Source organism: Balaenoptera physalus (assembly GCF_965194825.1).
Source record: "Balaenoptera physalus genome assembly, chromosome: 9".
In the NCBI taxonomy this organism is placed as follows: Eukaryota; Metazoa; Chordata; class Mammalia; order Artiodactyla; family Balaenopteridae; genus Balaenoptera; species Balaenoptera physalus.
In genome coordinates, this window is record NC_138888.1 from 93,280,324 (window position 1) to 93,307,888 (window position 27,565).

General features: G+C 39.2%; 1 protein-coding gene across 1 annotated transcript; it reads left to right on the forward strand.

The window, feature by feature from the left end:
• The first annotated feature begins 559 nt into the window (after positions 1-559).
• ELOVL4 (ELOVL fatty acid elongase 4) lies at positions 560-13,420 on the forward strand. Its single transcript, XM_082475724.1, has 6 exons — positions 560-703; positions 4,696-4,883; positions 6,369-6,449; positions 9,312-9,483; positions 10,543-10,670; positions 12,983-13,420. Exons 1-6 carry the CDS (start codon positions 622-624, stop codon positions 13,256-13,258), a joined length of 927 nt encoding a protein of 308 aa, XP_082331850.1. The 5' UTR covers positions 560-621; the 3' UTR covers positions 13,259-13,420.
• Positions 13,421-27,565: the final 14,145 nt, after the last annotated feature.

Below are 27,565 nucleotides of genomic sequence, written 5' to 3' on the forward strand. Positions count from 1 at the left end.
TTCCCAAGAGTGTTACATGAAACCCATTTGAATCTTGGTATTCCTTGACGACAGAATTTGACTTCAGTGGTGGCAGGAGGGATAGGGTTTCAACAGAATTTTTCTTTTTTTTTTCCTAATAAATTCATGGTATGGAATCCCACCCATAGCTGTGTAGGAGCAGGGTATTGACAGTGTACCAGAAATATATCTTCTTTTACTCTAATATGCGTAATCTACATTTGGAGTCAGTGTAACTCAAATGAATAGAGGATTTAATTTACCTTCAAAAGGTTGTTAAAAAAAATAAACACCAAACTCAGGAGGAGAGGTCAGACGTATGGTTACCAGAGGTGGAAGGTGATGGGACGGGGCATTGGAGGAAGGTGGTCAAAAGGTATAGACTTCTGGTTATGAGATAAGCACTAGGGATTCGGTGTACGACGTGAGGACTGTAGCTAACACCACCGCGTGGTATATAGGAAAGTTGTTAGAGTAAATCCAAGAGTTCTCATCACAAGGAGGAAAAATGTTTTCCTTTTTTTCTTCTTTCTTTTCTTTTTATTTTCTCTATATGAGAAGATGGATGTTAGCTGAACCTATTGTGGTCATCGTGTCACAGTCTATGTAAATCAAACCATCATGCTACACACCTTAAGCTTATACAGTGATGATGTATGTCAGTTGTTTCTCAATAAAACTGGAAAAAAACCAAAAGAAAAAGGTAAGCAAGTGCACACATCTTTCTTAGAAGAAAGGCAACATATAAAAAATGTCATTTAAACATTTGTGTTAATGAAAAGCTGGGCAATTCATTATTTTATATAAAATAGTTCATTATTAACATAAAATAGGTAAAGCTTCAGTACTCGTGGTTTTTCTTTACTGTTCTAATCTGCCATCACTTGTTTTTGGTTCAAGACTTGGGGGACTGTTTAGTAATGGTGAATTTTCGTATCATTGTTTGATAGTATTGTGACCTACTCAGTCCTTCTTTTTCGTGGAAAAGGGAACATGTAAAAGAAGTGTAGGCTATCTTATCAGATAGAAATATTAATGCACACAAATTCAGAAAGACACAGATAACTGCAAAGACCTGGAGAAATTTCATGCAAATGTTATCACAGAGTGGAAGTTGCTATTGTACTGTGATTCACGTTGCTGACAATGGCTACAACTTCTGTGATAATCATTGGGGGTGGAATTTTTGAGAGCTCTCTGACCCTTGTAAACTGGAGGGCTAATTTGAGATGGATATGGTGTGAAATGTGGCCTTTTATAGGCTGGGCGTAGGGCTCTGTTAAGTGGTTGTCAAGTGAAGGCGTGACTTGCATTGTTGGGTGTTGTGTTTTTTCCCTGGAGAAAGCAATGTGGTAAAGACATTGAGCCCCATGGAGCACACATTCACTCAGTACTGGGGTGAGGTGCTGTCGACTGAGTTCAGGTTAAAGCTGTGAGCCGACATGGAGGAAGATTGGGACGGGTTGCTGGACTCTGAAGAAACCTCGACTATCAATAACTGTACTGTTGGGTTTCACTGAAGGGATAGACAATAAAGGACCAATATGAAAAAAAAATGATCTACTCCTCATTTATTCATCAAATAAATGTTCAGGCGCCTCAACAGGCCTGGTAATACAAGAGTGAGGTACCCAGCCCCGGCCGTGAGGGAGATGGCAGTTTAAGGAAGTTTACAGGACCGTGTGATGCCCTGTAAGGGAACACACGTGCAGGGACTCTGGCCGTGAGAAGTGGGTCCCCTGGCCAGCGGAAACTGCCTATTTTCTTGATCCAGTTTTCCTTACCTTCAATTCCATTCTTCCTCCTAATGGTTATTTTAAAAAGTAACAATTTTCAAAAGTTTAAAAAAAAATCCCAAGGGATCCCCTAGTTTTCTGATACTCAAGGATGGTCCATGACGCTCTTGGCGTAGAGTCAGTTGGAACTTCCTAGAAAATGTAGAATCTTCTTAAAAATGGGCTGTACCCTGAGCTGCTGAGTCAGAACCTGCATTGTAACTGTGCCCCCAGGTAATTCTTCTCCTCATTAAAGTTGGAGAAGCACTAATCTAGTTCCCCTTCATCTCTCCATCAGGAGATGAGGACCGATTATGCCCTTAAGGTCCTACCCACAGCTACAGAGCTGGCATTGAAACTCAGCCCGACTGTTTACTGATGGAGCCTCCTGTGCCTTCTCGGATACATCTGCTACTCCTTATCTGCTCCCCTCCACCTCTTTACCCTTCTCTTGGCCTCTCTCAGTGTTTCATCTTATCAGACCTGCAGCTTCTTACTCGTGTCTCTTTAAATACCTCTGTTGATTGAGTTACTCATACTGTGCATCTGAAAGAAGGAGCTTATTTATTTATTCTTGATTTAGGGGAAAGTTTGGCCCCATTTCCCTAGTTTTTTCCTGCTTGCTGCTCAGAACTGCCTTTGAAGTCAAGAGGAATTCTGTGTGTATAAGAGTAAGACATAATCCGTGATGTCAGAAATTAGAGTCTCCTTACAGGTGAATTTATCTTCCTGTCTTTGTTACATAGATTCTCTCATAACAGAGTCCTTTTGCTCTTTGTATCTATGGGAAAAGCAGCATCTGCCCTCTGTCAGGTTTGTGGATGGGGGTGAAACACCCCGGCAGCTCCTTCCCTAGTGACCTGAAGTAGAGCCAAGCTTTAGGATTTAGGGGGTTTGTATTAGTTTTGGTTTTTTTTTCTATAATATAGAAAAATAAAGATCTAAGTCGATGAATACCCTATGTTTTAGGTTGGCTTTTGGCATAGAAAGGTACGGTCACAGAAGAATAATATGACAACAGTAAAGAAAAGGGAACAATCACTGGTAAGACCGTAGTGGCACAGTGCCTTCAACAAAAATCAGCCCCCCCATCTTTTAAGTCACTCCCTCCTTGTAAGAGGATTACTCTCTCTCCTGTCTTTTAAGTACTTTAGTTTATTTTTATTTCTGGAATATGTTTTCATTTGAATGACAGAACCATAATTTCCATGAATAGATAGAGAGTAGGCCTCCTCTGTAAATGATAAAGTAAATTCAGTTTTTCTGTTTTTTTTGTTGTTGTTGTTTTCGTATGTGTTTTTTTTCAAGTCACTATCCCACCCTTCTAACAACTCTTATTTTATAGAAACCATGGTTATTGTGTCACGCCCCAACTTCGGAAGCTATGTGATTAAATATTTTTGTATTTGTGTTTCATGTCTTGTATCTTATTTTCTTTTGACAGCATATAGAAACAGACTAATTTATTTTTAGGTAAAGTATATTGAAAGACAGTTAACTTACCCAGAGCTATTTTGCATATATAGTTTTAGTAAAACTGACAGTTTAAATAGGGGGACATTGTAATGAGCAATTAAGTTAAATCCATTTAGGCTAGGTTTTAGGAAATGGCTGAAAGATAAATTTTTTTTTTTACTTTTAAAAATATATATTATTTTCCTCAAAATAGAACATAGAAATGTTTTGCATTACCAAGAATAAGCTAGACATTAGATTCATAACCTTTAAAATGCTGTTTAGCTTTTAGAAATATAAAAATTAACTTCAGTGTCCTTTTGTAATGTAAATTTTTGTCAACCTCATATTTCATCATCATGCTTCTCTTAGAAATGTTTTGCATTACCAAGAATAAACTAGACATTAGATTCACAACCTTTAAAATGCTGTTTAGCTTTTAGAAATATAAAAATTAACTTCAGTGTCCTTTTGTAATGTAAATTTTTGTCAACCTCATATTTCATCATCATGCTTCTCTTAGAAATGTTTTACATTACCAAGAATAAACTAGACATTAGATTCACAACCTTTAAAATGCTGTTTAGCTTTTAGAAATATAAAATTCATTGTCTTTGTAATGTAAATTTTTGTCAACCTCATATTTCATCATCATGCTTCTCTTAGAAATGTTTTATTTGTGGCAAAATTCTATTATAAATTTGATGTAGGGTTGCATATTTGAATTTAAAAACAGTTGATTCATTTAAAATGAAATAATATGTTACATTTTATATATATATACACACACACAGATATGTAAGGTAAATGATTTATAGCTTTAGAGAAAAGTACTTAAGTTGGTTATATTCATGGGAAAAAAGGTAGACTCATGTTCTCAAGGAAAAAGAAAAATGTCTTGAATATGTGGTTGCTGTTTAAATGAGTTACAGGAATGATCTCTAACTTAATCCTCAACTTAATACACATATAACTGTACTCTTGTCTTCAGTATCCAGAAATATTCCGGGGAACGGCTTCCATGCTCCAGACCTCTTCAGTTTACTAAGTTTTTCCTGCCTTCGGCATAGGATGGAGCAGCTTCCAAACTGTGCTAATAAATTTCAGATGTTTAATATGAAAGTCAGGTTTCTCCTTAAAGTATTTATTTTCTATCTATGAAACCTTTGATTAACTTTTCATCCCAAGCCTCTTCTGTATTTTCAATGAGCTTTGTTTCTTCTTTCTGTTCTCGAGGTTCTCTGTAAAACATATAATGTGTGCCTTATGTAATGAAACTTCATTTTCAAAAGGTACTCCCAGGAATTGGTCTCGTTTCTTTGGTTTTTACGTCATGTATTTTTGTTGGGCCTCTAAGAATCTGTATTTGGTCAAATTAGGAAAACTAAATTGAAACATTATGCTTCCTAATAAGTTCATTTTATAGAACATTTATTGTATAAGGAATTTTATGTTCTCTCTGTAGATAAACGTGTGGAAAATTGGCCTCTGATGCAGTCCCCATTGCCTACGCTTTGTATAAGTACCCTTTACCTCCTGTTCGTGTGGCTGGGTCCAAAATGGATGAAGGACCGAGAACCTTTCCAGATGCGTTTAGCGCTCATTATCTATAATTTCGGGATGGTTTTGCTCAACCTTTTTATCTTCAGAGAGGTAGGTTTACTAAAGTTCACTGTATTATTCCCCAGGTCTATTGCAAACTAAAAAATGAGAATGTGTAAAACTATCATGGTAATGTTGTACCCTAAGATAAATGTTAGCTACTCTAAGAGTAAATTTTATGTTATTGACAGTTTTCGTTTTTGGATAACAAAAATATGAAACATATATAAAGTGTAAGACAGTTGTTTAAAGTGGGATTTTGAAGCAGACAGACTGGATTCTAAAATAACCCTTACTAGCTTTTCTGACACTGGAAGTTATTTAACCTTTTTGAGATTCATTTTCCCCATCTGTAAGATGGGCATAATACCTAACTTCTAGGGTATCAGAGGTAAGTGAGATAATTTTTACATAGTGTTTGGAACACATTGAGCACTCAGTAAATAGTTGTAGCTGTATGTTTATAATTCTTACTCAGCAGTTTCAGGTTTGGTAGCTGATGAAAATATGCAGATGTGAAATACCGATCTCAAGTTTCAAGCCTGTTACGTGGTGTCATTGTATTTTAGGTTGGACGTGAAGTGAGTTAACTGTTACACAGCTGTTGCTGTTAACCACTGTCCACCTTTCTGGGCAGCAGCAAATCGTGCATGGCGTTTTGAAAGGAAACCCTAAAGGCTAGATCGGCACAGCCGTTTCTTAGGTCGTAAGAGCAAAAGGAATTTGTTTTCCAAGAGCCTCTTCATTAACGTTCTGTGTGAACCCAGAGCACTGGACTGGTGATGCTAGGAGAAAGAATAGTATCTCCTTTTTTATTTTTTAAATTTTATTGATTTATTTATTTTTGGCTGTGTTGGGTCTTCGTTTCTGTGCGAGGGCTTTTCTCTAGTTGTGGAGAGTGGGGGCCACTCTTGATCGCGGTGCGCGGGCCTCTCACTATCGCGGCCTCTCTTGTTGCAGAGCGCAGTCTCCAGACGCGCAGGCTCAGTAATTGTGGCTCACGGGCCTAGTTGCTCCGCGGCATATGGGATCTTCCCAGACCAGGGCTCGAACCCACGTCCCCTGCATTGGCAGGCAGACTCTCAACCACTGCGCCACCGGGGAAGCCCCAGTATCTCCTTTTAAAAACCTTTCTTTAATTGACAACTTAACCTACAGAAGCTCAACTTCATAAAAAACTTTAACTTATTTGGATACTTGACCCAATTTGTTAGATGCAACCCACTCTGGTTCAAGAGTAGAAATCCATGCAACTCTTGCTGCATGGTGAATCACAGTTTTTCTTAATATTATGAGGAAGATAGTCTCTGTCTCAGTCCAAATGTCACATGTCATTTTAAATTTAGATTTCAATTTTAAAATAAATTGACAGATAGTAAATTTTAGAAATTCCAACATATTAAATGCTTAATGCATTGAAAAATTTTAAGACAGTATTGCTTCTAAAAATATTTTGGAAGTTTGCATATTGTAGGTAGTGCTTATAAATGCTGTGTCTACTAAAACTTTACTCCAAATATCATTCCCTTTTTCCAGTTACTCATGGGATCATATAATGCAGGATATAGCTATATTTGCCAGAGTGTGGATTATTCAGATAACGTTCACGAAGTCAGGGTAAGTACCTTAAAAACACTGTTAATCAGTAGAAGTTGGTTTAATGTTGTAGTCCCTAGTCTGTGAAAAACATTCTTCAGTATAGTGTTAAAAGTGTACTGGATTGTTTTGAGTCAATAAAGCTATGTTTTTTTTTTTAAAAGTACATAATTGAAAATCTGTTTTCATCCCTCCAGTATCTTCTCTCATTTGGTGATGTGAGAGTGAAGGTGTGTGGGATTACTAAAATGCAGTACTCAAAAAAATAAAAAAAGAAGTTCTATGTTTAGTATAAAGATGATATTTTAGACTTTTGTTTTTTGGGTCAAGAATAGAAACTCTTAAAGAAAGTTGAATTCATTTGTTAAGAAAGTCTGAGGAGAACGAACGTCTTATAAGCTATGTAATGTTTAGTAAATTAAGCATAGCACAACTTGTATAGGTATAAACTCAGTTTTTATCACATTTGCAGAAAAGTAGACTAGTGATATAATGTTATCATATTTTACTTTGCAGTCACCTACATCAGTAAAATTACCATTTTACTCAAGTCGAAGAAACAGTAAATTATCTTATTTTGATAACTATTTATTGAACTCCTCTTGTGTACTATGGTTCATATTGAACATTACATATACATGAAATATTTATATAGCATATATAACATATGTTATATGTATGTGTTTTATGTTACATGTAATATATGTAAATATAATTTGTAGTAGCTGCCCTTGGAAAAAAGTAGCTCTTTAGCATTGGGGTTGGACAATATAAGTAGCAGTATTCATCAAGACCCAACACCAAATTGCTTTAATGTAGTTATCATTTTATGTCTCTGTCTTCATTTCCCTATTAGGAGATATAACGTGCCGATGAAAGAGAAATCACCCCTTTTGGTTGTCATGTTGGTTTTATTCATTCAGCAAATGTGTATTGAACATCTGCTGTATGCAGATAGTGTGAGGGGCCCTGGGGACCCAGGTGGAAAGGCAGACAGGATCCCTGCCTTTGTGGAGCTGACATTCTAGCAAAGGTGGACAGGCAGACACTAGTCATGTAAACAAATGGTTAACAAGAACCTAAGACCCGTGATGCGACTGAGAGAGAATGAGAGGAGCCCCTTTATATAGATTTCTTGGCTACGGTAACCTTGCTAGAGAACTGTCCCCCTGGGTGGAGCGCTGACTCTGGTCTTGCTCAGGTCGGGGGAAGGAAAGGGAAAAGCGCTGGGCTTGCTTTCTGTGAGGAGTGAACTTAGGTAAACCCCTTGGACGAAACAACATGCTAACATTTTGGTTACCACTCTGGTCATCGTGAGCCTACCATCCTGGTATGCATAAACGGTCAGTTCTTTAAAAATTGAGCTATTGTGAGAACTGAAATCAAGTAGGTGAAAGAACCAGAGTGGCAGCAGATTGCATTTGAAAATTTCCTGGCTCTCTCCTCCTCTCTAATATGAGATGTGGCAGAATAAGTGTTTTACCCAAAGACTCATTTTTGTATCCATTGTTATGTAGCCAAGAAGGATCTCTTCACTTTGATGTAGCTATTCAGTTTACAAACTAAAGAGAAGGATTATTTATTACTATTCATGAGTTGTGGCTAATTTAGAGGCCCAGATGGGGGGAGAAACAAGACATTATCTCTTCCCTTCTAGATAAAGTTTGCTGCACCAAAATGTTATACTTTAAAGTACTAACATAATAGTGAATATTAAATATAGTGTTGCTGTGAGAAATTCCCTATTTCAAGCCTATTTTCAAACAACTTTATCATTTTCAACAATAGTATCACTCAAGCAAATTCAGTAAATAATTCTCAGTTTGTAAATACAATACTATTTTTTCTTTGGCCTTTCTCTTTCTTCCTTGCCTACACTTTAAAATTGTAACTTTGTTTTTCAAAAGCAAAAAGCCAAACCCAGACAAACAAAAACCCATGGCATCCAACAGGTGCAGGTATAAAATGAGGAAGGTCTCTATCAGCTCCGAAACGCCTAAGCCTGGCTGTGAGTGAATCTGCCAAACCCCTGACACACAGAGGCGTATGAACAGATTTCAGTTATGTACCGCTGCCTTTGGTATTTGTGCACAGGACACATGTCATAGAAAATACTTGGCATAAAAAAGATGAATTTAGGTTACTATTTTAGTAGGATTCTTGGAAAATATTTTGAAACATATATACAGAGGTCACCTCTCACTGGGTCCTTGGATCTCTAATCTCAGCATGTAATGTAATCTTTCTGCACCATCTGGTGTCTTAATTAGAGCCCAGGAAAAGAAAAGACTTATTTATGTAAGCAGGATTGTATTTATGACCTAAGAAATATTTGTTGTATGTGTTTGTTTGTTGCAATTTATCATTTTAAAGATTTTACTGCCTAATAAAAACTACTGTGATTAAGTATTTTGTTGCATATGTTAAAGTGAGAGAGAGAGAAACAGACACTCACAGAGCCCAGTTGATACCCAAGCACACTTTCAAGAATCTCTGAGGTATGATATAGGCTAGGCATGAACAAGTGAAATACCTTTACAAAGTAAATATCTCAGTTTCTATGCCATGTTGAAAATCATAGCAATGTGCAAGTGTTTACAGCTCTGCATTCAGCAGTTGGGTACCGGTGACATCCAGCTATGGAACAGACTGAAAATTTTCTCTGAATTGTTGGCACCGTGTAGATATAGATTTGGACTCTTTCTTTCCCATTATCTTCCCTGTGAATAGATGCCTAGGTTTCACACCCACTTAGACAGAAATGATTCTATGCCGCCTACATTTTGTGCAGTGAAGATTGTTGAGGACTTAGAATGTGTAGAAAACCATGTGATAGTGTCATTCTGGTGTTAGTAAAATGCTTTTTTCCCTTTCTTTCTACAGATAGCTGCCGCTCTGTGGTGGTACTTTATTTCTAAAGGCATTGAGTATTTGGACACAGTGTTTTTTATCCTGAGGAAGAAGAACAACCAAGTCTCCTTCCTTCACGTATATCATCACTGTACAATGTTTACATTGTGGTGGATTGGAATTAAGTGGGTCGCAGGGGGACAGGGTAAGCATTTTCAGGAACATATCCCCAGGTAGTAAATTATGTAAATACGTAAGATGGAAAGTAGTGAGAATTTGACTTGGTCTATAATTTAATTTACTTTCATGGTTAATTATTTCTCTGTTAATTTCACTTTAAAGAAACTTGAAGAAAGTAGAGCTTTCGCTTTTTATCTGTGACGACTTTCACACCTAAAGATTTGCCCCAGAGATAAGCATAAACGAATCCCAAACATAGCAAGTTATATTCTGATAGGGAGCAGTTCTTGTGGTTCTGATCCGGAGGATACCAAGATGCAGCTTCTCAATCTGAAGGCTTTGTCTCCTGTCCAAGCCCAAAGCCCACTCCTGCTCTCAGATAGGCCCAAATGCACCCGTTGGTTCTTACTCAAAGGAAATTGTGTGTAGCCTTCTCAGTGTTGAAGAGAATCTGAATTCACAGTTTGGCCAAGATCTGCCTCCAGCTTTTCAGACGCCTGTACATTGGAGATGCTTCACATCACTGAGCTGTAAACAGACCATTCCTCTGATGGGGACCCAGGGTACAAGTCCGTATATACTAGTACAGTTCACCTTGCTACCTTCCATTGAAGACTATTTAGAAAACTAAGAAATAAGTACTGTTTTGTTGTAGCTGTGTATATCAGCACGTGTAAAGGCAATAATGAAACATTTACAAATCTGCTTAAACAATTATATGTACCATGACTTTTTTTCCCCAAGAGTCATAGAGTGCAAAGTAATACTGGCAATAGTTCTGTATTGGGGCCTACTTAAGCCACTGGAATACCCTCATTTGAAAACTGGCCACTTTGAAAGTCCTTTGCATCTAAAGGATACCCCTTTTTATTTATATGGTAAAAGCCTGAGTCTAAACTTTAAAAATACTTGGCATGATCTGAAGAGAAGGCTTTTCCATTAGAACTGTTTTACAACTTTTATTCCTCATCTGTACTCAAGATTAAATGTTGGAAAATAAGGTAGATTCATTTATTTTATGTCCAAATCGTTTATCACCTAATACAGGTTTCTGTATCTTGTAATTACCTCTGTTTCTCTAAAGCATTTTTCGGAGCCCAGCTGAATTCCTTCATCCATGTGATTATGTACTCATACTACGGGTTAACTGCCTTTGGCCCATGGATTCAGAAGTATCTTTGGTGGAAACAATACCTGACCATGCTGCAGCTGGTGAGTTAAATGCTTCTAAAGTTTTTTCTGGTGAAACGCTGAGAATGTTTGAATGTAATTAATTGTAAAGTGCTGAGTCATTTTCGGCAATTTTCTGTTACCAAGTCGACTTTCTCTGTGCTCCAGCTATAGGAGTTGAGACTGTTTGGTTCTGAGCTACCTGTTCATAGACCTAGTGGTCATGGCCACTCGTTTTTTAAATGTCCTTAAAAGACCAGACTCAGCTCTTGTCTAAGAGAAATATCCTTTAAACATATCTGTGAAATGGATGAGTAAAGACCTAAGCACACCACAAAGTACGCAGACTCATTTATGATTAGAAAAATAATCTAACTTCTTTCTTAGGCTTTTTTTTTTTTCCACTTGAAATGTTACTACTGCCTCTCTTCATCTTGCCCTTACATAAATTTTCTGTTGTCTATTCCATTTTTCCATCCTTGTGAACAGATCCCATACGTTTAGAATATGGAAGTTGTAGGAAAGGCACAGAGCCAAGGAAGGTGTGGGGTAAAGGAAGGGACGAAGGGGGACTTCCCTGGCGGTCCAGCAGTTAAGGCTCCACGCTTCCACTACAGGGGACGTGAGTTCCATCCCTGGTTGGGGAACTCAGATTCTGCATGCCTCGTGGCACGGCCAAAAAATTAAAAATTAATTAAATTAAATTCAAAAAAAGGAAGGGACCAAGGACCAGAGAACTCTTAATTCCCCGACACACAGTCCTTAGAGAGCAGAGCTCGGTATTCTCAAATGCTAGTCTTCAGAGCAGGCAGTTCTCAGCACCTACCCCCAGTAGGACTTCTTGTAGCATCTGGGTGCGTCAGTGCAACCTTCCAAGCTAAGCACTAGCCCAGTAACCAAACTGGAAATCCAAAACCAACCTGGTAGCTATCCTTAAGCCTTGGAATTTATTATAATTTGCCTTAATCATAGCGTGTACACAGTTTTATCAGTGGAATCACATTTGGAAACATTATTCATCTCTGCTTTAAGTTTCTAAACAAAAGGCTAACCAAACAGGAAGCACAACCTTTGGGAAATGCTGGGTGTGCAGGATTCATCTGTAAGTAAAATGCTGCAGGAACCTTCCTCCAGTTTTTGTGTAAGCCGTTTATATAGCTTGTGTAATTCGTTTCTCTCAGTAATTAGTAGATGGTCCCAAGAAAATGAGGAGGTGACAAAACTCATGTGAACTCTCCATCTCTGCTTTGCTGGAGCCCGCACCTGACTGTCCTTTAGCGATGCCACCCCTCACACTCACCCTTCTTCCGTGATGCACCTCCTAAAAACCATTGTGAAATCAAAAGTTCTTAAAGTCTGGATTTTGCCATGGAAAACTTTTAAAGTTTTTCAGTCTGATAGAAATTTGGGGCTTACATGGGATAAATTTTAAAACTAATATTTAATATAGTAATTAATATTGATAATGCTGTCCTTTAAAGAGAAACCACAATTGCCCTTTCCAAACAGGATGTTAATTTCGTGAAGGGTAGTGTACTTCCAAGCGAGAAGTTCTCACAACAGTTAATCGTGTATGTTAATCTTGTAAAAAGCTAACCCTTGTTAGTACCGTGGAATTCATAATTCTTATGTTGAGAACCATTCACTCTTGTTACACTTATTCTCAAATATCTACAAAATTTTACCAAAAAATCTTAGTCTTTAAAGGCTTGTGTCCCTTCAAATGCATATTTACCTGTCTGCTATTCTGTAAGAAACAAGTAATGAACCATTTTGTTAAGCTCATTTTTAGAAGTATATGTACCGGCTTGCTGACAACTCTGTGGAAAGAAATCAGTCTAAAATATGGGAGGAAAACAAAAGTTGAAGAGCCGATAGTACCATTACTTTACTCTCTTAGGCCATTGATATTCCCTCTCATTAGGTAAAATTATTCAACATTATCCAAAAAGTAATTCCTTGAGCCCAGACACCAGGCCAAGGGCTCGGGAATCATGGAGACCAACGCAGAGCCCCGCCCTCGGTTGTACACGAGTGGAGAGGTGGACAGTCCAGAAGTCAGCAGATGCAAAAGACATAATTCCTACGAAACGAAAAAACCCACACGAAACAAAGCCCTTCGGTTAAAGGGATGGAGGTACCCTCTGGGTGGAGGTGCCTGGGTCTTAGCAGCAAGCCCTAGCTGAGGACATGTCCTTTGAGCAGCAGCCTGAGCGAGGGGGAACCAGAGAACTCTTAAGCCTTGGACCGTGGGGCGACAGCGTGGGCCTGTCTTAGCTGCACGGAAGACGCTGAGGTGGCGACGAGCTGCTTGCTGCCCACGGTAAACGTACCCGCGCTGTTTTGTTTTTCAGGTTCAGTTCCACGTGACCATTGGGCACACAGCGCTGTCCCTTTACACCGATTGCCCCTTCCCCAAATGGATGCACTGGGCTCTCATTGCCTATGCAGTCAGCTTCATATGTCTCTTCCTTAACTTCTACGTTCGGACGTACCAAGAGCCTAAGAAAGCAAAAACTGGAAAAACAGCCGCGAACGGTATTTCAGCAAACGGTGTGAACAAATCAGAAAACCACCTAGTGGTAGAAAATGGAAAAAAGCGGAAAAATGGAAAAGCAAAAGGAGAGTAAAGTGAACTGGGCCTCACCTGGTGTCGACAGCGAGGAAGCTCCCTCTTCATAAAAGATTTCAGGGAAACCAGAAGTAAATGAGGGTTTGGGGATGGGGAGAAAAAGACAAACGCGCTCTATGTATTAGTAACCTTTAGATTGAGTAAAGTGTTAAATACAACACCCGGATGTTTTATTTATGAAGTTTTTATCTTAAACACTTTTTTTTTATTAGCCTTGATGTTGTCAGACCAAAGCAATCATCACGTGACTTTGGAGGCCCCTCCCCCCTATTCATATTCGTGTGTACATTGTATGAGAGTTTTCATGTCTCTTCATTCTTCAGACTGATAATCACAAAAACATGGTCTTTATGCATTTTTTTTTTTTTGGCTAAATTGCTCCTTACCTACTGATGAAAATCAGTTACCTTCCATCTTCTGGTCCCAGACTGGAAATGCAGATACTTTAAAACGTGCACATTTGAATTCATTTTGCTGACTGGAGTGGTCAAATCTCTCCACCTCTAGTCTGAAGATACCCTTTTGGTTGGAATTAAATTTTTAAAATCTGATGATCTCTGTAGACTCTTAGAGGCTTGATGTTGATGGTGTTGGTGAAAATAAGAAGTACAGTAAACTCCTGCCCGGCGAGTCAAAGGTCACCGTGACCTGCAGCACAAATCACTGTGGGAAACAAGTTTGGGGTGAAAAGGCAGCCTTTCAATACTCCTGTTACTACCAGATATATATTATAAAAATTAAGACTATTGTCTAGAACATGAAACAACTCATGTCTCTATTAGTAACATCATAAAGTACTTATATTTATGTGCTGTTAGAAGAGGGTATGTTGATTTTTATCAGGCTTTCCTTGTTTTGATTTGTGGCTGTTACTGATTTTTCATATGTGGAAATATACCTACCTCTTCTGTTGGAAAGAACATTTAAAATTAAATAAATTTTAATTAAAAAATCAAGGAGTCCTCTAATGTAGATTTTAATATTAACTTTCAAATTCACTAACACTGTTTTGTGTTTTTTTTTACAAGTAGTGTCCAGCAAGCTTTTCTGTGAAACTATCCTTCTCTTTTAAAGTGTTTAATTTTGGAGTGATAGTTTTCTTGTGACAAAGTTGCAAGATCTTATTTGTAACTAGATATGAAGTGTAAACCCATTTTGGTGCAATAGTCTTGACTCCTTGGTGCTAAAGATCATTAAATTCAGTGCTTGATTGTTACAAAGTGTTAATTGCTAAGACATAAAATGAACACAAAAGGGAGAGTAGCCAGAATCAGAAAATTAAATTTTCTATTTACAAATGAAGTGTTTCATGTAATATAAAAAAAAACTGGAAATTCACTAGGAAAGAACTTGCACTGTGTCTCATTACATAGGTTAAATTGCTATGGGTATTGCACAGGGATCATTAGAGAAAATGTGACCAAAAAAAAAAAAAAAGGCATGAATATTTCTAAGTATAAGTATCTTTAACATGTCAAAACTGCATGTGCAGGATGTAATGCTGTTTGTGCAGAGTATTTCAGAATATCTTGTAAGCTAGAAAATATTTATTGTGCATTAAAATTACACACTTCTTTCCCCCAAGGCATGCAGACATGAGAATTACAGAAAATTTGCAACGCATATAATAGTTTGGTCTAAGAGGACTCAACACTTTTGTTTTTGCTGCTCAGTGTGTAATGACTAGAGATTTGTAAATCTTTGTGAACATTCTGTACTGGTTCCCCAGAGCTATTCATTCCCTGCTACCTGATTTCAGCACAATAAATATACTACTGCTGTGGGAAAAATGATTTTATTTTTTTTTGGTTAACCAGTTTATTATAATGTAAATTACCTGCTAGATATTTATTTGATTCAGTTGTTAATATTCTAAATTCTTCCCTGCTGCCAGTTTCTAATGAAGAAAAGAAACTAGAACTTGGGTATCAACAATTTCTGGTAAAAAGCTTATTTTTTTATGGTAGCATATTTATACTTTAAAACTTAGTTGTCTTTGGAAGAACTTTTTGATCCAGACATAAAACATATCATTTTCTTCTGAATTCTTTACATTTGTCACTTCAAATGTAAGCTTTTTTCTTTTTAAACTTTTTATTTTATATCGGAGTAGAGTTGATTAACAATGTGTTAGTTTCAGGTGTACAACACAGTGATTCAATGATACATATACGTGTATCTATTCTTTTTCAGATTCTTTTCCCATTTAGGTTGTTACATAATATTGAGCAGAGTTCCCTGTGCTGTACAGTAGGTCTTTGTTGGTTGTCCATTTTAAATATAGCGGTGTGTACATGTTAACATTTTTAATGCTGTGCTTTTTTTCTGTTCCAAAACTAAGTTGGGGAGCCCTCCTGTTCTGATATTTAAACCCTTCGATCCTTACTATACTTCAAGTTTCTTTACCAAAGATGATTTTAAGATGTGATAAATGTAGCCTTTTCTGGTAGCCTTCATAATTTCTCTATCACCCCGCTAAATATGCATGCCTCATAAGTAAAAATCAGTGAAAGAGGATTGCATCCTCTTTTTGGTAAAACTTTGTCACTAACTAAAGAAACGTTTTCTTATTGTAGAAAATAGGGAACTTATGAAATATTCGCATTGACTAGAAATAGCTGAGGCATGTCAGCAGTGTGTTTTCCAGTAGAATCGACAACTGTGGCTCTGCCTTTTTCCCTTTTCTGTGTTACTCTTGGCTCCGTTCTGCTGGTGGATGTTGCCTGGTGACTAGTTTCAGTTTTAGCATTATTAATTTAGTCATTCTCTTCTTCTCTCTTTCCACACACACTCTGAGGCATTCAAAATTTCTTCCATAGGGATTATTATATTCACATTTCAGAACATGGAATCTAGCAATGCTTTGTTATTTATCAGGAATATTTTAATTTACAGGCTTGCTCCATATAGGGATACCCTGTCAATAAGAAAGAGAACCTAGAGATGGAGGTGATTTCTGCTGCTCTATCCATTTGATAATATAATTCAGGCATTATATATTGACCGTTGGGGCATCGCTTTTGAATCCCACCTTCCTAAGAATGTAACGGCACACTGAGCTGTTCACAGTCTCTCGGCTCTTTCCTTGCTATAGCCTTAATCTCAGCCAGCCCTACCTGTAGCACTGTCCTTACTGAGAAAAAGATGACTACAGATGTACAGGATGTAAGTGGCATGCTCCGTACAATACTCGGTGACCCAGACTTGGGATCCTGCTGGATGGTAAATAGGGTCACAGAGCTGAGGGGCACCGAGATGCTGAGCTAGCTAGCTGCATGGGCGCCCAGTGTCTGAGCAGTAAACGCAAAACCTGCGTAGTGAGATTGGTCACCTGCCACTCCGCATGTAAGCAATTTTGACAGGTAACCTTGGAAAGCAAGTCCTTAACAGTGTATTTTAGAATCCATCCTTAATCTTAAGTATTTTAGACAGAGGACCCCTGAACCAGAAGAATCATTGTGAAAAGGGAGAGATGTAGGAACATTTCTCTTGTTTCAAAACACTACAAGTCACACAAGTATTTTTCAAGTCGGTTTTCCTGATATAAATGACAGAGGGAAGGCACGGCCGTGAATTGAAAGGCACAGCTTTTTTTTTTTTTTTTTTTAAGTTTTTCAAATAGGAGGATGTAACATAACTCTACATTCCTGAAGGGGACTCAGAGGTCTGAATTAAAAGTTATAATTGATACACAGAACAAATACCAGATGAAGACTGAGGTTTTGGAATATATCACTAAAAGAGCACTGTGACATATTAAGAGATGGTAATAGCTGTGTTTAAATGGTGATTAATTACCAGGAATTTTAGGTGGGCAAGGGATGATCTGAATTATCTCTTGGTGTCCTTTTAGACTTATAGGTCTAAGTTTTGCTGTATCCTTTGAGAAATTAAACATTTTTCTACCCGTTAAAAAAAAAAAGCCCAGAACTTAGGTCTCCGTTTTTCTTTGTCTTTTTCACGTTACCACATAAAGACATATTTACATGTCCACATGTGAACACATTTTCCTCCCCACCTTTATGCCTGGTCTTAAATTGAAAATTCAACTAGAATTTTTTTATATTCTCCATTCTCATAGGTGAGGTTTTCCCAGCAAAAGTGATGTTAAAGCAATTATCTCCTTTAAGAATAAATGCATGCTGAAACAAATCACTTGATATCTCTCTACCTAATTGTAATAATCTAATGCCGCTATCAGAAGATCATGTTGTAATTGAACATCTGCACAAAGAATATGTCCCATTTAAAAGCCACTGTAAGACTAAAAACTCTTGGAAGTTTTAAATAATACAGCCATCTCTAAAAAGATAGATAGTGTCTTGAAATTATTGGATATCCCACTTTAAATACAAGACTGTGGGCTGCAGAGTATCTGTCAGCCCACAGGAGTGTTCCGTATCCTCTGGCAGTCTACACGTATCCCTGAATCCCTTTTCTGCAATTTTAGAGAAGCCGGTTAGGTGGTTCCTTTCCTCAGTTTAAGTTTTTTTTCTTTGAATTTGCGACGAGGAGAAAGGAGAGCATCCAGTTGAGATTCCTTCTTTGTCTTCCCTGATGCATCAAGTTTAAACTGAGTTTCTCCTCCCTGTGAGAAAGCTATCCTAAGAACCAGTCTTTCAAGAATAATGATTACCAAGCTATTTGGTAATGAGAGGGTGGGTTGCTTATGAGTCTTGCACAGTATTATGTAAGTGACATGCACACCTCGCCTTTGAATATGACTTGTGTTCTAATTTCACTAATAAATCTGGGAATCAAATACAACGTTAAAATTTTTCTAAGCAGGTTATACACACACACACACACACACACACACACACATATGGGGAGAGAGAGAGGGTTTATCAACTGTACACATACGGTTGGATTTCAAATATTTTCCGAGTTCAGTTCTCATAGTGAAAATTTAATAAAAATGTTACATGGTCACATCAAAGCTATATTTATTCAACAACATTTACGTGTTTTCAATGGGCTTGAATTATTACTGCCAACCCTTGTAAAAGTTGTATCTGGTCTTTTTTGCCAGAAAAAAAGAGTATGGTAGCTTGTGAGGCAAAAGTGCAGCCAGATGACTTGGGGGAACAAATTTCTAACTTAGAGGTGAGATTTGGAGTTTACATCCTAGAGTCTTCCCTACATATTAACTACTTCAGAAATCCAGCCGCATCTTTAGGTTAGTGTGCTAGATGTTTACTGGCTCTATGAATCCATTCCTAACCCTTTGAAATGTTCTTCCTCTTTCCCTCTCCTGGTGTTACAGTCTGGAGGACTAAAAATTACATCTCTCAGACTCACGAATTTAGGTTTTGTCAATGTGAGGCACTCATGAAATTTTTGGAAGGCAGAATTTGGAGGTGGGTGCCATCCTTCTGTAATAATGCAATCATATAAATAGACCCCTTACAGAGATAAATAAGTGTTGGCAACAGCTGAACTACGTGTTCTACTATCTTGGCACCGATTGTGTGAAGGCAGGAAGTGGTAATGGTGATAGCAATCATGGCAGATGTGGTCATATGAATTTGAAGTCAGAGACTTAGGGAGTGGCCTCCTGACTTTTATTCCTCCAAGTTACCAGTAATCACGTAAGCTTCTAATCCTTTGAATTAAAGCTCTTTCTGCTTGAAATACCTTGAGTGGTATCTGTTTCATGCAGTGAACCTTACCTAATTAAGTATTCAGCACCAAAATGTACTCAGGAAATGGACTGCCTAAGGTAAGAATATGGAATTGGTTATCTGACCTAGTTGAGTTTATAGGCAGTGACAACTTCATGACCAGCGGGAAACGAGATACTGTTTTCCATGAAGCAAATAGCTGACTTTTTCACCTACGGTCACCTAGAACGAAGTAACTGTTGAAAGCAAAGTCTTTGGCAGACTGAGTGGCTGCAGCATTGAGATATTATGATAGAAATGAGGAATATACAGAGGGAGATGGTTGCTTCTGATTGTCCTGCAGAGCTTTACAGAAAGGAAACTAGCTCATTCTTGGCTGCCCTGAGAGGCCCTCTCATATCTTTCAGCGACAGATCCGAAACGTCTTAAAATGAGATCCAAAGTGGGTTGCAGAATTACCACTGAAGTTCGCAGCCGCAATAAGTGAAAGTTGTGGTACTAACTGGGAAAGAGTGGGACCCAAAGGATTGGAATGGGGACATATGGATGGGTTTGGATGAATCTGAGAACCTGAATCTCTAAATCCCATTGAATATTTCTAGCCAAGAAAAGCAGCACTTTCTTCCTTGTCAGATATTAGTCCTTTGCTGCTTGAGATCCTGTAAGGACTTCAACCAAGGTAGTTACCTTCCAAAGCAATGCTGATCTTCCTTGTGTCTGCTTTCTGATCTTTCAGTGTCATCCGATCTATAAGGAGAACTAGATCACAGCATGCCCCAGGGGGAAAAATACAGAACCTATCCTGGGAAGAGATAGCTTAGAATGATAGGATTTGGCTAATTTTCCCCTGCAGAAATATGTAAGAATTGATTCTATGAGTCCAAAGCAAGCAGAAAGAAACATATCTTTGGGTTGGACTGAAATTATTTAAAAAAAAATTTTTTAGGGGCTGAAATTATTAATATGGTTTCACTTACCAGAAATTCTTTATTTGAGGAAATAGCTCAACAGTGAGGAGTAGCTTTAATGATTTGTCAACTGTTTAACCTGGAATCAGGAAAACCTGGAATCATTGATGGCCTACGTCAAAGTGAGACATATGTTAGAAATTCATTGCAATAATGGAGGAGAGACTCCAAAGGCTTAGGGTGTTAGGAGTGCTGGAGATTATTTATCATGTGCAGCCCACTTGATAACTCTCTCACTGTATTTGAGAAATACATTGGTAAATACACATTGGTGATATGTCCTTGAAAGCTTCTGTAGTGGCTATTTTCTGTAGGCTGTGTATTGTAAAGAGGAAAACTTTTCCTCCACCCTCTTAGGTTGGTGGCTGAGACCTGCGAATTAAACTGATAAAAGACAGATTAACAGGAGAAAAGGTTTATAGCTTTTGTTGTTAATATTTTAAATTTTACATGCATAGGTGAAGAAGTGAAAAACCCAAAGAAGTGGTTATACTTGGGGGTTATATACCATTTTAACAAAAGGAAATAAATTGTGGAGAAGTGACTAGACAAAGGAAAGGGAGTCTGGGCTTCTAGGGCTGATACATTGTGGGAAAGTAACTAGGAGACATATGGGGGAAACTCGTGGTAGATAAGGGTTATTTCATAAGGTTTTTTAATGCAGACTCACTTCTGTGCCTTCTCTGTTTTCAGGGATAAGAGTTGTTCTCCTTTTCCTGATACAGGAGAGGAGGGGACAGCTTCACAAGGGAAATTGATGCCCTGCTGTTAGGCAGTCAGAGGGAGGGCAGAGAGCTCTTCCCTGTGTCTGCTTTTTCTCAGTTGCCTTCAGCTCAAAATAATCTTTATGTCAAAGTGGCATATTTTGGGGTGACGTATTCTGATCCCCCTCAGGATGATGAAGGAGGGAAGGTGCTGTCTCTGAAATGCATTCCCTGACTTCAGTAGGAATGATGGTATTGCAGATTGCCAGAGGCCAAATGCCAGTACTTAAATGCCAGAAACAAAGTGGACATGGTTACAGTAATGGGCAGCTGAGTCTGAGTGCTTATTATTATTATCGGCCCCGCCATGTGGCTTTCTGGATCTTAGTTCCCCGACCAGGGATCAAACCTGTGCCCCCTGCAGTGGAAGCACAGAGTCTTAACCACTGGACCGCCAGGGAAGTCCCCTCAGTGGTTATTAAAATGGCTTTATCCATGAGTATCTATGGCGGCAGCTAATTTATTAGGATGTCCCTAGGCCTGAAATAGGCAACCTACTTGATTTCTATTCCTCACTCTAAAGTTAGTGAACACAGGCATGGCTCGAGTCACCACAATAGAGTCCCCTCACCGATTTTCATTTCCTGAGTCAATTCAGAGACCCTGAGCTTCCTAAATGAAGGGAATGTTGGATTCCCTTGAGAAGATGCCCTGTGACGTTGTCACAAGGATGCACTGTAAATTCTACTAGCTTTTGCCAAAAGGGAAGGGTAATAAGCAGACTTTGGGCGAATTACTAGGACACTGAGCAGATGCTGGTCACCGGGCACCCAAATTGCTACTGTGACCATCAGTCAAAACAGGGGCTTAAGGATGCCAGGTGGTAAATGTAGTTTTGGCCCAAGTCCATCTCACAGTGGCCCTGAGGATCCCCGAACCTATCCTCTCTGGTTCCTGAACGTATAGTGGATTAGTCATTCTCAGTCTTTGTCTGAATCTCGACATTGGTTCACTGTCTCATGGAATGAGAGCTAATACGGATTAAAGGCCCAAGTCAAAGCCCCTAAAATATCCCCTCCTTCCTGAAACAGTGGACCAAAAGCAATGCCACATTTCTAGGTGAATGTTAGAGGTTCATGCCAGCATCATAGGCATGAAGGTTCAGGAGTGATGATTTTTATCATACACTCATTTAACTCTCCTCTTCGACCTGACCAGAAATTGGAGAGTCTTGGAGAATGACAGTGGATTATCATTAACTTCATCATGTAACTCTGAGTTCAGTGGCTGTTCTAGACGTAGTCAACTAACTGAAGCAAATCAGTATAATTTTGGCATCTGATATTTAGCTATTAATCTATTAAATGTTTTTCTTCTCCTTTCCAGTACAGAGATAACAGAAGTCGTTTCTTTCCCCTTTATTCCTTTGTGATCTTACTGCAGGAGAGTGTCAATTATCCAGTATCCTGTAATAATCTAGGAACCCTGTTGGTCTCATCACGCCATAAGATATTGCTTTGGTCCATCATACTATTAGATATGGTGAGTAGGAGGTAGAGAGTACCATGATTCCTTGGTGAGGAACAGGTGTGCCCAAGGGGTGGTGGGGGAGGGAGGCATGTAAATTCAAGGGGCATGACATCAATAGTTTGAGGCAGGCCAGTGGTCTGTAGCAGGTTGAGAGATTTCCTCCTCAGTGAAAGACAATTGCTATACTTTGTTACCCATCACTATTAAAGAGGTGAATTTCTTAGATGGGTAAATTTCACTGGACCTTTGAAACAACATACATACTCTTTTTTTTTTTTTTAATCCATCTATTTATTTATTTATTTATGGCTCCGTTGGGTCTTCGTTGCGGTGCGCAGGCTTCTCATTGCGGGGGCTTCTCTTGTTGTGGAGTACAGGCTCTAGGTGCATGGGCTTCAGTAGTTGTGGCACGTGGGCTTCAGTAGTTGTGGCTCGCGAGCTCTAGAGCGCAGGCTCAGTAGTTGTGGCGCACGGGCTTAGTTGCTCTGCGGCATGTGGGATCTTCCCGGACCAGGGCTCGAACCCGTGTCCCCTAGCATTGGCAGGCGGATTCTTAACCACTGCGCCACCAGGGAAGCCCAACATACATACATTTGAGGGAGCTGCTTTGACCCGCTTATCAAGTAACCCATCAGGCTGCCAGTTCTGAACGGAGCCAGAGTAAGAGAAGGCTTTGTTCCTACTATGGACTGCAGTGCAAGTTACTCTGCTGTTTGAGCCTTAAGATCCAGCAGATCAAATGGTTCTTGAAAAATCTGACAGAAAGCAGTCCTACAGGGGCCTCTAGTTAGCCTTGATTTAGAATTACAGTGCAGTCCTCTAGGGTTTTAGAGCAAAGCCACAACTTAGTCTCCAAATAACTTTTCTTTTAAGAAACAGATCCTGGGGGACTTCCCTGGTGGCGCAGCGGTTAAGAATCCGCCCGCCAACGCAGAGGACAGGGGTTCGAGCCCTGATCCGGGAAGATCCCACATGCCGCAGAGCAACTAAGCCCGTGTGCCACTTGAGCCTGCACTCTAGAGCCCGTGAGCCACAACTACTGAGCCCACGTGCCACAACTGCTGCAGCCCGCGTGCCTAGAGCCTGTGCTCTGCAACAAAGAGAAGCCACCGCAATGAGAAGCCTGCACACCCCAACGAAGAGTAGCCCCCGCTCGCTGCAACTAGAAAAAGCCCACGCACAGCAACGAAGACCCAACTCAGCCAAAAAATAAATAAATAAGTAAATAAATTAAAAAAAAAAAAAAAAGAAACAGATCCTGGACCACTTTTGGACCATGGCAGAAATTTGTGTATCTGATCACAGACTATCACATGGTCATGTAAGCCGAGCTGCCTGTCATGGACTGGGAATTATCTGAGTCACCATGTCATAAACTAAGGCATGCACAGCAGCGTCTTTTCATCACGTGGAAGGTTATGAAGCCACAGGTAAGTGGCATGGGCAGTGCCTCAGGCTACCACAGCATCATTCCTGCTGCACTGTCACTTTTCCCTCAACCCACATGACTGACCTCTTGAAAGTTCCTTTGAAGTGTAGGTCAATTGTGTTTGCGCACCTCTGATCCCTTCTGCCTTGTTTTGTGTCCTAGGATACTGACCCATATGGACACTGCATCACTTTGTCTCCCTTGTCAGCTGGCTTCCAGTTGGTTCCAATCAATAGGAGATCAATACGTGGATGGATGGATAGAGTGGGTAGAACATCCGTTCCATGCTTTCTCCCTACTTGGGTGTTACATCTCTGACCCTAGCTACCTCTCTCCACAGCCACAGCTACTGCTGGCAAGTCTCTTACCATAGTTTTAATTCTCACGGAGCTCCAGGAGCACTGTTTTCTTCTCTTGTTTCTTCACGTCGAGGGGTGATAGTAACATCATACCCTTGCTAGTGTCTGGGTACCTCACCATCCTTTGTTTGTTCCTTTAACCTTGCCTACACCTCTATAAACGATCTCTTTATTAAAGGCTCTTCATTTAAACCATCTGGGATAAATTTTAATTTATGCTGGAACCCTGATTGAGAAACTGAAAAAGAAAATAACTGAGCCTGGTTACAAACTGTTCCACATAATATATGCAAACAAGCTGGAAATGCACTGTGGCAGTGTTACAGCTTCATTTAGGACTGGCCCTGAAAGATGTGTGGAAGGAAGATCTTCCCAATGAAAGGACTTTGGGCAGTACATCTGGTTGTCCACTGTTCCTAGAAATTACCAAAGTTATGAATTTACATTGGCTTTTGGGCAGTTGATAAAGGTTTGGCCAGGTGTTCAGTAACTTGTAAGGAGTAAAATTGAGGATTGATGACAAGAAGTGTTGAGAAGCTCTGAGTGTGACATTACTGGTATCCTCTGTAAATGCTCACCAAAGGCACCCACTGTAGAAGAGGTTCTCAATAAACAGAGGAACAGGGCGTCCTGGATGTTCTATGGACATTAGCCTCTTTTCCTGGCCACGCTGTATGTGCTCACTGGGCTTGTAAACCAAGCGAGCAGGTGCAATGCAATGGGCTAAATGGTGGCCCCCAAAGGAATCAGGGCCTAAACCCCGGAACATGTAAATGTTACCCTGTTTGATAAAAGAGTCCATGGAGATCTGGTTAAGTTGAGGATCTGAAGATGAGGAGATAACCCTGCATTATCTATGTGGGCCTTAAATGCCATCACAGGCGTTCTGATAACAGGGAGATGCGACACACACAAAGAGGAGAAGGTGATGTGAAGATGCAGGCAGAGATTGGAGCGATGCTGGTCAGGAATGCTGGACGCCACTAGAAGCTGGAAGAGGCGAGGAACGTATTCTCCTCTAGAGCCTCCAGAAGGAATATGGCCCTGTTGACGCCTTGATTTCAGACTTCTGTCCCCCCAGACTGTGAGAAAATAAATTTCTGTTGTTTTAAGTCAAGAGTATTGTGGTCATTTGTTCCAGCGGCCACAGGAAAGCAATACCTACAAAAAGGAGGGTTGTTCTGGGGCTTAAACGGTATGGACTTCTCAGCAAGGCTGGTCTGGCTGGACCACTGCTGAGTGCCCAGCTTGCTGTCAGCAGAGACCAGTGCTGACCTCGTGATATGGGTGCATACTTGGAACAGGAGCTGGCTCTTACGCTGGGGACCTCCCCATGCCAGAATGAGGAGGACGGTATTTTGAGGCACCAACACCTATATTATTTGCATTAGTTCTCACCATAATTTTTTTCAAGAGATAAGCTTTCCTTTTTTTCAGTGAGGGTATCAGAAGTGAAAGTTGGTGCTGTAATACTATGAATTTTATGGATGAGAGTGGTAGAAAGGAATGGGGGTTTTGATTGTTCCATATGCAGGCTTTCCAAGCCCCTTTTTTCAACTCAACTTTTCATCCCCAGCCTCCATCAGTGTGGCATTTTCTGGGGGTGACGGAGGGAAAGCCAGCTCCCTGCTTCACTAGAGCCACCTCTGCCTGTGACTTGGCGACAGCTTCCTCTACTCTGCTTCATGCTTCCGTAATTTAACTACCCAATTTCCATCTTCCAGAAAATTGTTGAAATCTCTCACCTGCTGTGGCCCCTTCGTATTCTCCCCATTGTTGTGGGTTTGGACATTTTACCAATCTTTCACTATCTTTGAAATAGAGCCTTGAGAGGGAATGAATATAAACAGGTGACCTTGATCTACCATCTTGAATCAGAAGGCTTTTTAATATTTCTAAAAAAGAAAACATTCTTGAAACAAGGGGGGATTTCAAATCTGAGCTGTGTTACTGATATAACCTTCAACAAGTTACTCAATCTTTCTGTTTCCTCATCTATAAAATGGAGATAATAATATCTAACTCGAAGAGTTAATATATAAGAATTAAATAGAAGAATGTATCCAAAATATTTAGTATAGTGTCTAGCTCATAGAAATTGCTTAATGTGAACTCCTTGCATTTTTCCTGGCATCTCCTTAAAAGTTCATTCTTCCTCAGATATGATAGAATTGTTTTATTTTTATTTCTTAATTTATTTTGTGGTAGTAATGGGGAGGGTTAGGTAGTTTGCAGGGTTGTTATTCTTTCCACAGCCATAAAAAGAGTATCACTGCCCTGGGCTTTTTTTCTAGTTGCAAGTGATCCACAATCTGTTTTTATGGTCATCTCCAAAAAAAGATAATTTTTCCCTCCCAAAGAAACTATTATTTTACTTATTTAAGACAATTCATGATTTTCTTCTTGTTTTCTTTTCATAGCTTAAAACCTACTTCTGAAGTGGTTTTGCTATAGTTAGAAAATAGTAGAAGCTTTCTTGTGAATTGATTGTATTATGCATCTTTAAATTTAAAGATAATATAATACTCTGTATATATTAACTGCTTAGTAAAGCATTCAGTGTATTGACACTTAGCTAGTGTATTATGATTCATCACAAATCACTTATAATGATGCTCTGAATTTGGGACCTCCTTAGAAAATATTTATAAGGAGATGGAAATAAAATCTCCAGTGCAGAGGGAAACCTTCAAATTAAAGAGTTGTTGTGGTGTTAACTGTACTTCTTCTGTCCTGATATTATTGATTGTGGACTAATAGACTACTACTAATAGACTAGTAATCTGAATTCAGGCAAAGAAAATCACGAAAGGAAAGAGCGTGATTTCTTAACCAAGTACTGAAGCACTTCAAAATTTATTTAATAGCACAATAAATTCAAAGAACTGTCTATATTAGCTTTTATTGTTTTATATTAGGAATTAATTTTCACTTGTTATAAGACAGTGCTGGAATAGATCTGGTTAGAATAGCAGGAGAGGTAATCAGATTAGGGACTCCTGGTCAGGCACTGTGACAATAATAGAAGTTAATGACTTTAAATCCAGAGGGGCCTGCCACGGATTCCTGGATTAAGGAACATTACTAATACCATGCCGATCCCTGTATACATCTATAAATCTCCTGCAGTTTGAACTTAAATATGATTTTTGAATAAAGCTGTTATAAACATCCGTGTGCAGGTTTTCATGTGGACATAAGTTTACAACTCCTTTGGGTAAATACCCAGGAACAAATTGCTGGTTCATGTGGCAGGAGTATATTTGCTTTTGTAAGAAACTACCAAACTGTCTTCCAAAGGAGGGGTACCATTTTGCACTCCGACCTGCAACGAATGAGAGTTCCTGCAGCTCCACACCCTTGTCAGCCTTTGGTGCTGTGTTTTGGAGTCTGGCCATTCTAATAGGTGTGTAGTGTTATTTCATTGTTGTTTTCATTTGCAGCTTCCTAATGACATATGATGTGGGAGCCTCTTTTCATATCCTTATTTGCTAGCTGTCTATCTTGTTTGGCGAAGTGTCTGTTCAAGTCTTTTTCCAGTTTTAAATTTGGATTGTTTATTTTTCTTACTGTTAAGCTTTAAGAGTGCTTTGTATATTTTAGATAGCAGTCCTTTGTCAGATATGTCCTTTGCAAATATTTTCTCTTAGTCCATGGCTTGTCTTCTGCTGTCTTGAAGAATCATTATTTT

Bases quoted from the DNA above. Each gene is read 5' to 3' on its own strand.
- ELOVL4 (XM_082475724.1), top strand. From the start codon at position 622: ATGCTACACACCTTAAGCTTATACAGTGATGATGTATGTCAGTTGTTT. The intron at 704-4,695 runs GTAAGCAAGTGC...TTCTCTCTGTAG, and splicing joins AAAAAAACCAAAAGAAAAAG to ATAAACGTGTGGAAAATTGG. The intron at 6,450-9,311 runs GTAAGTACCTTA...TTCTTTCTACAG, and splicing joins ATAACGTTCACGAAGTCAGG to ATAGCTGCCGCTCTGTGGTG.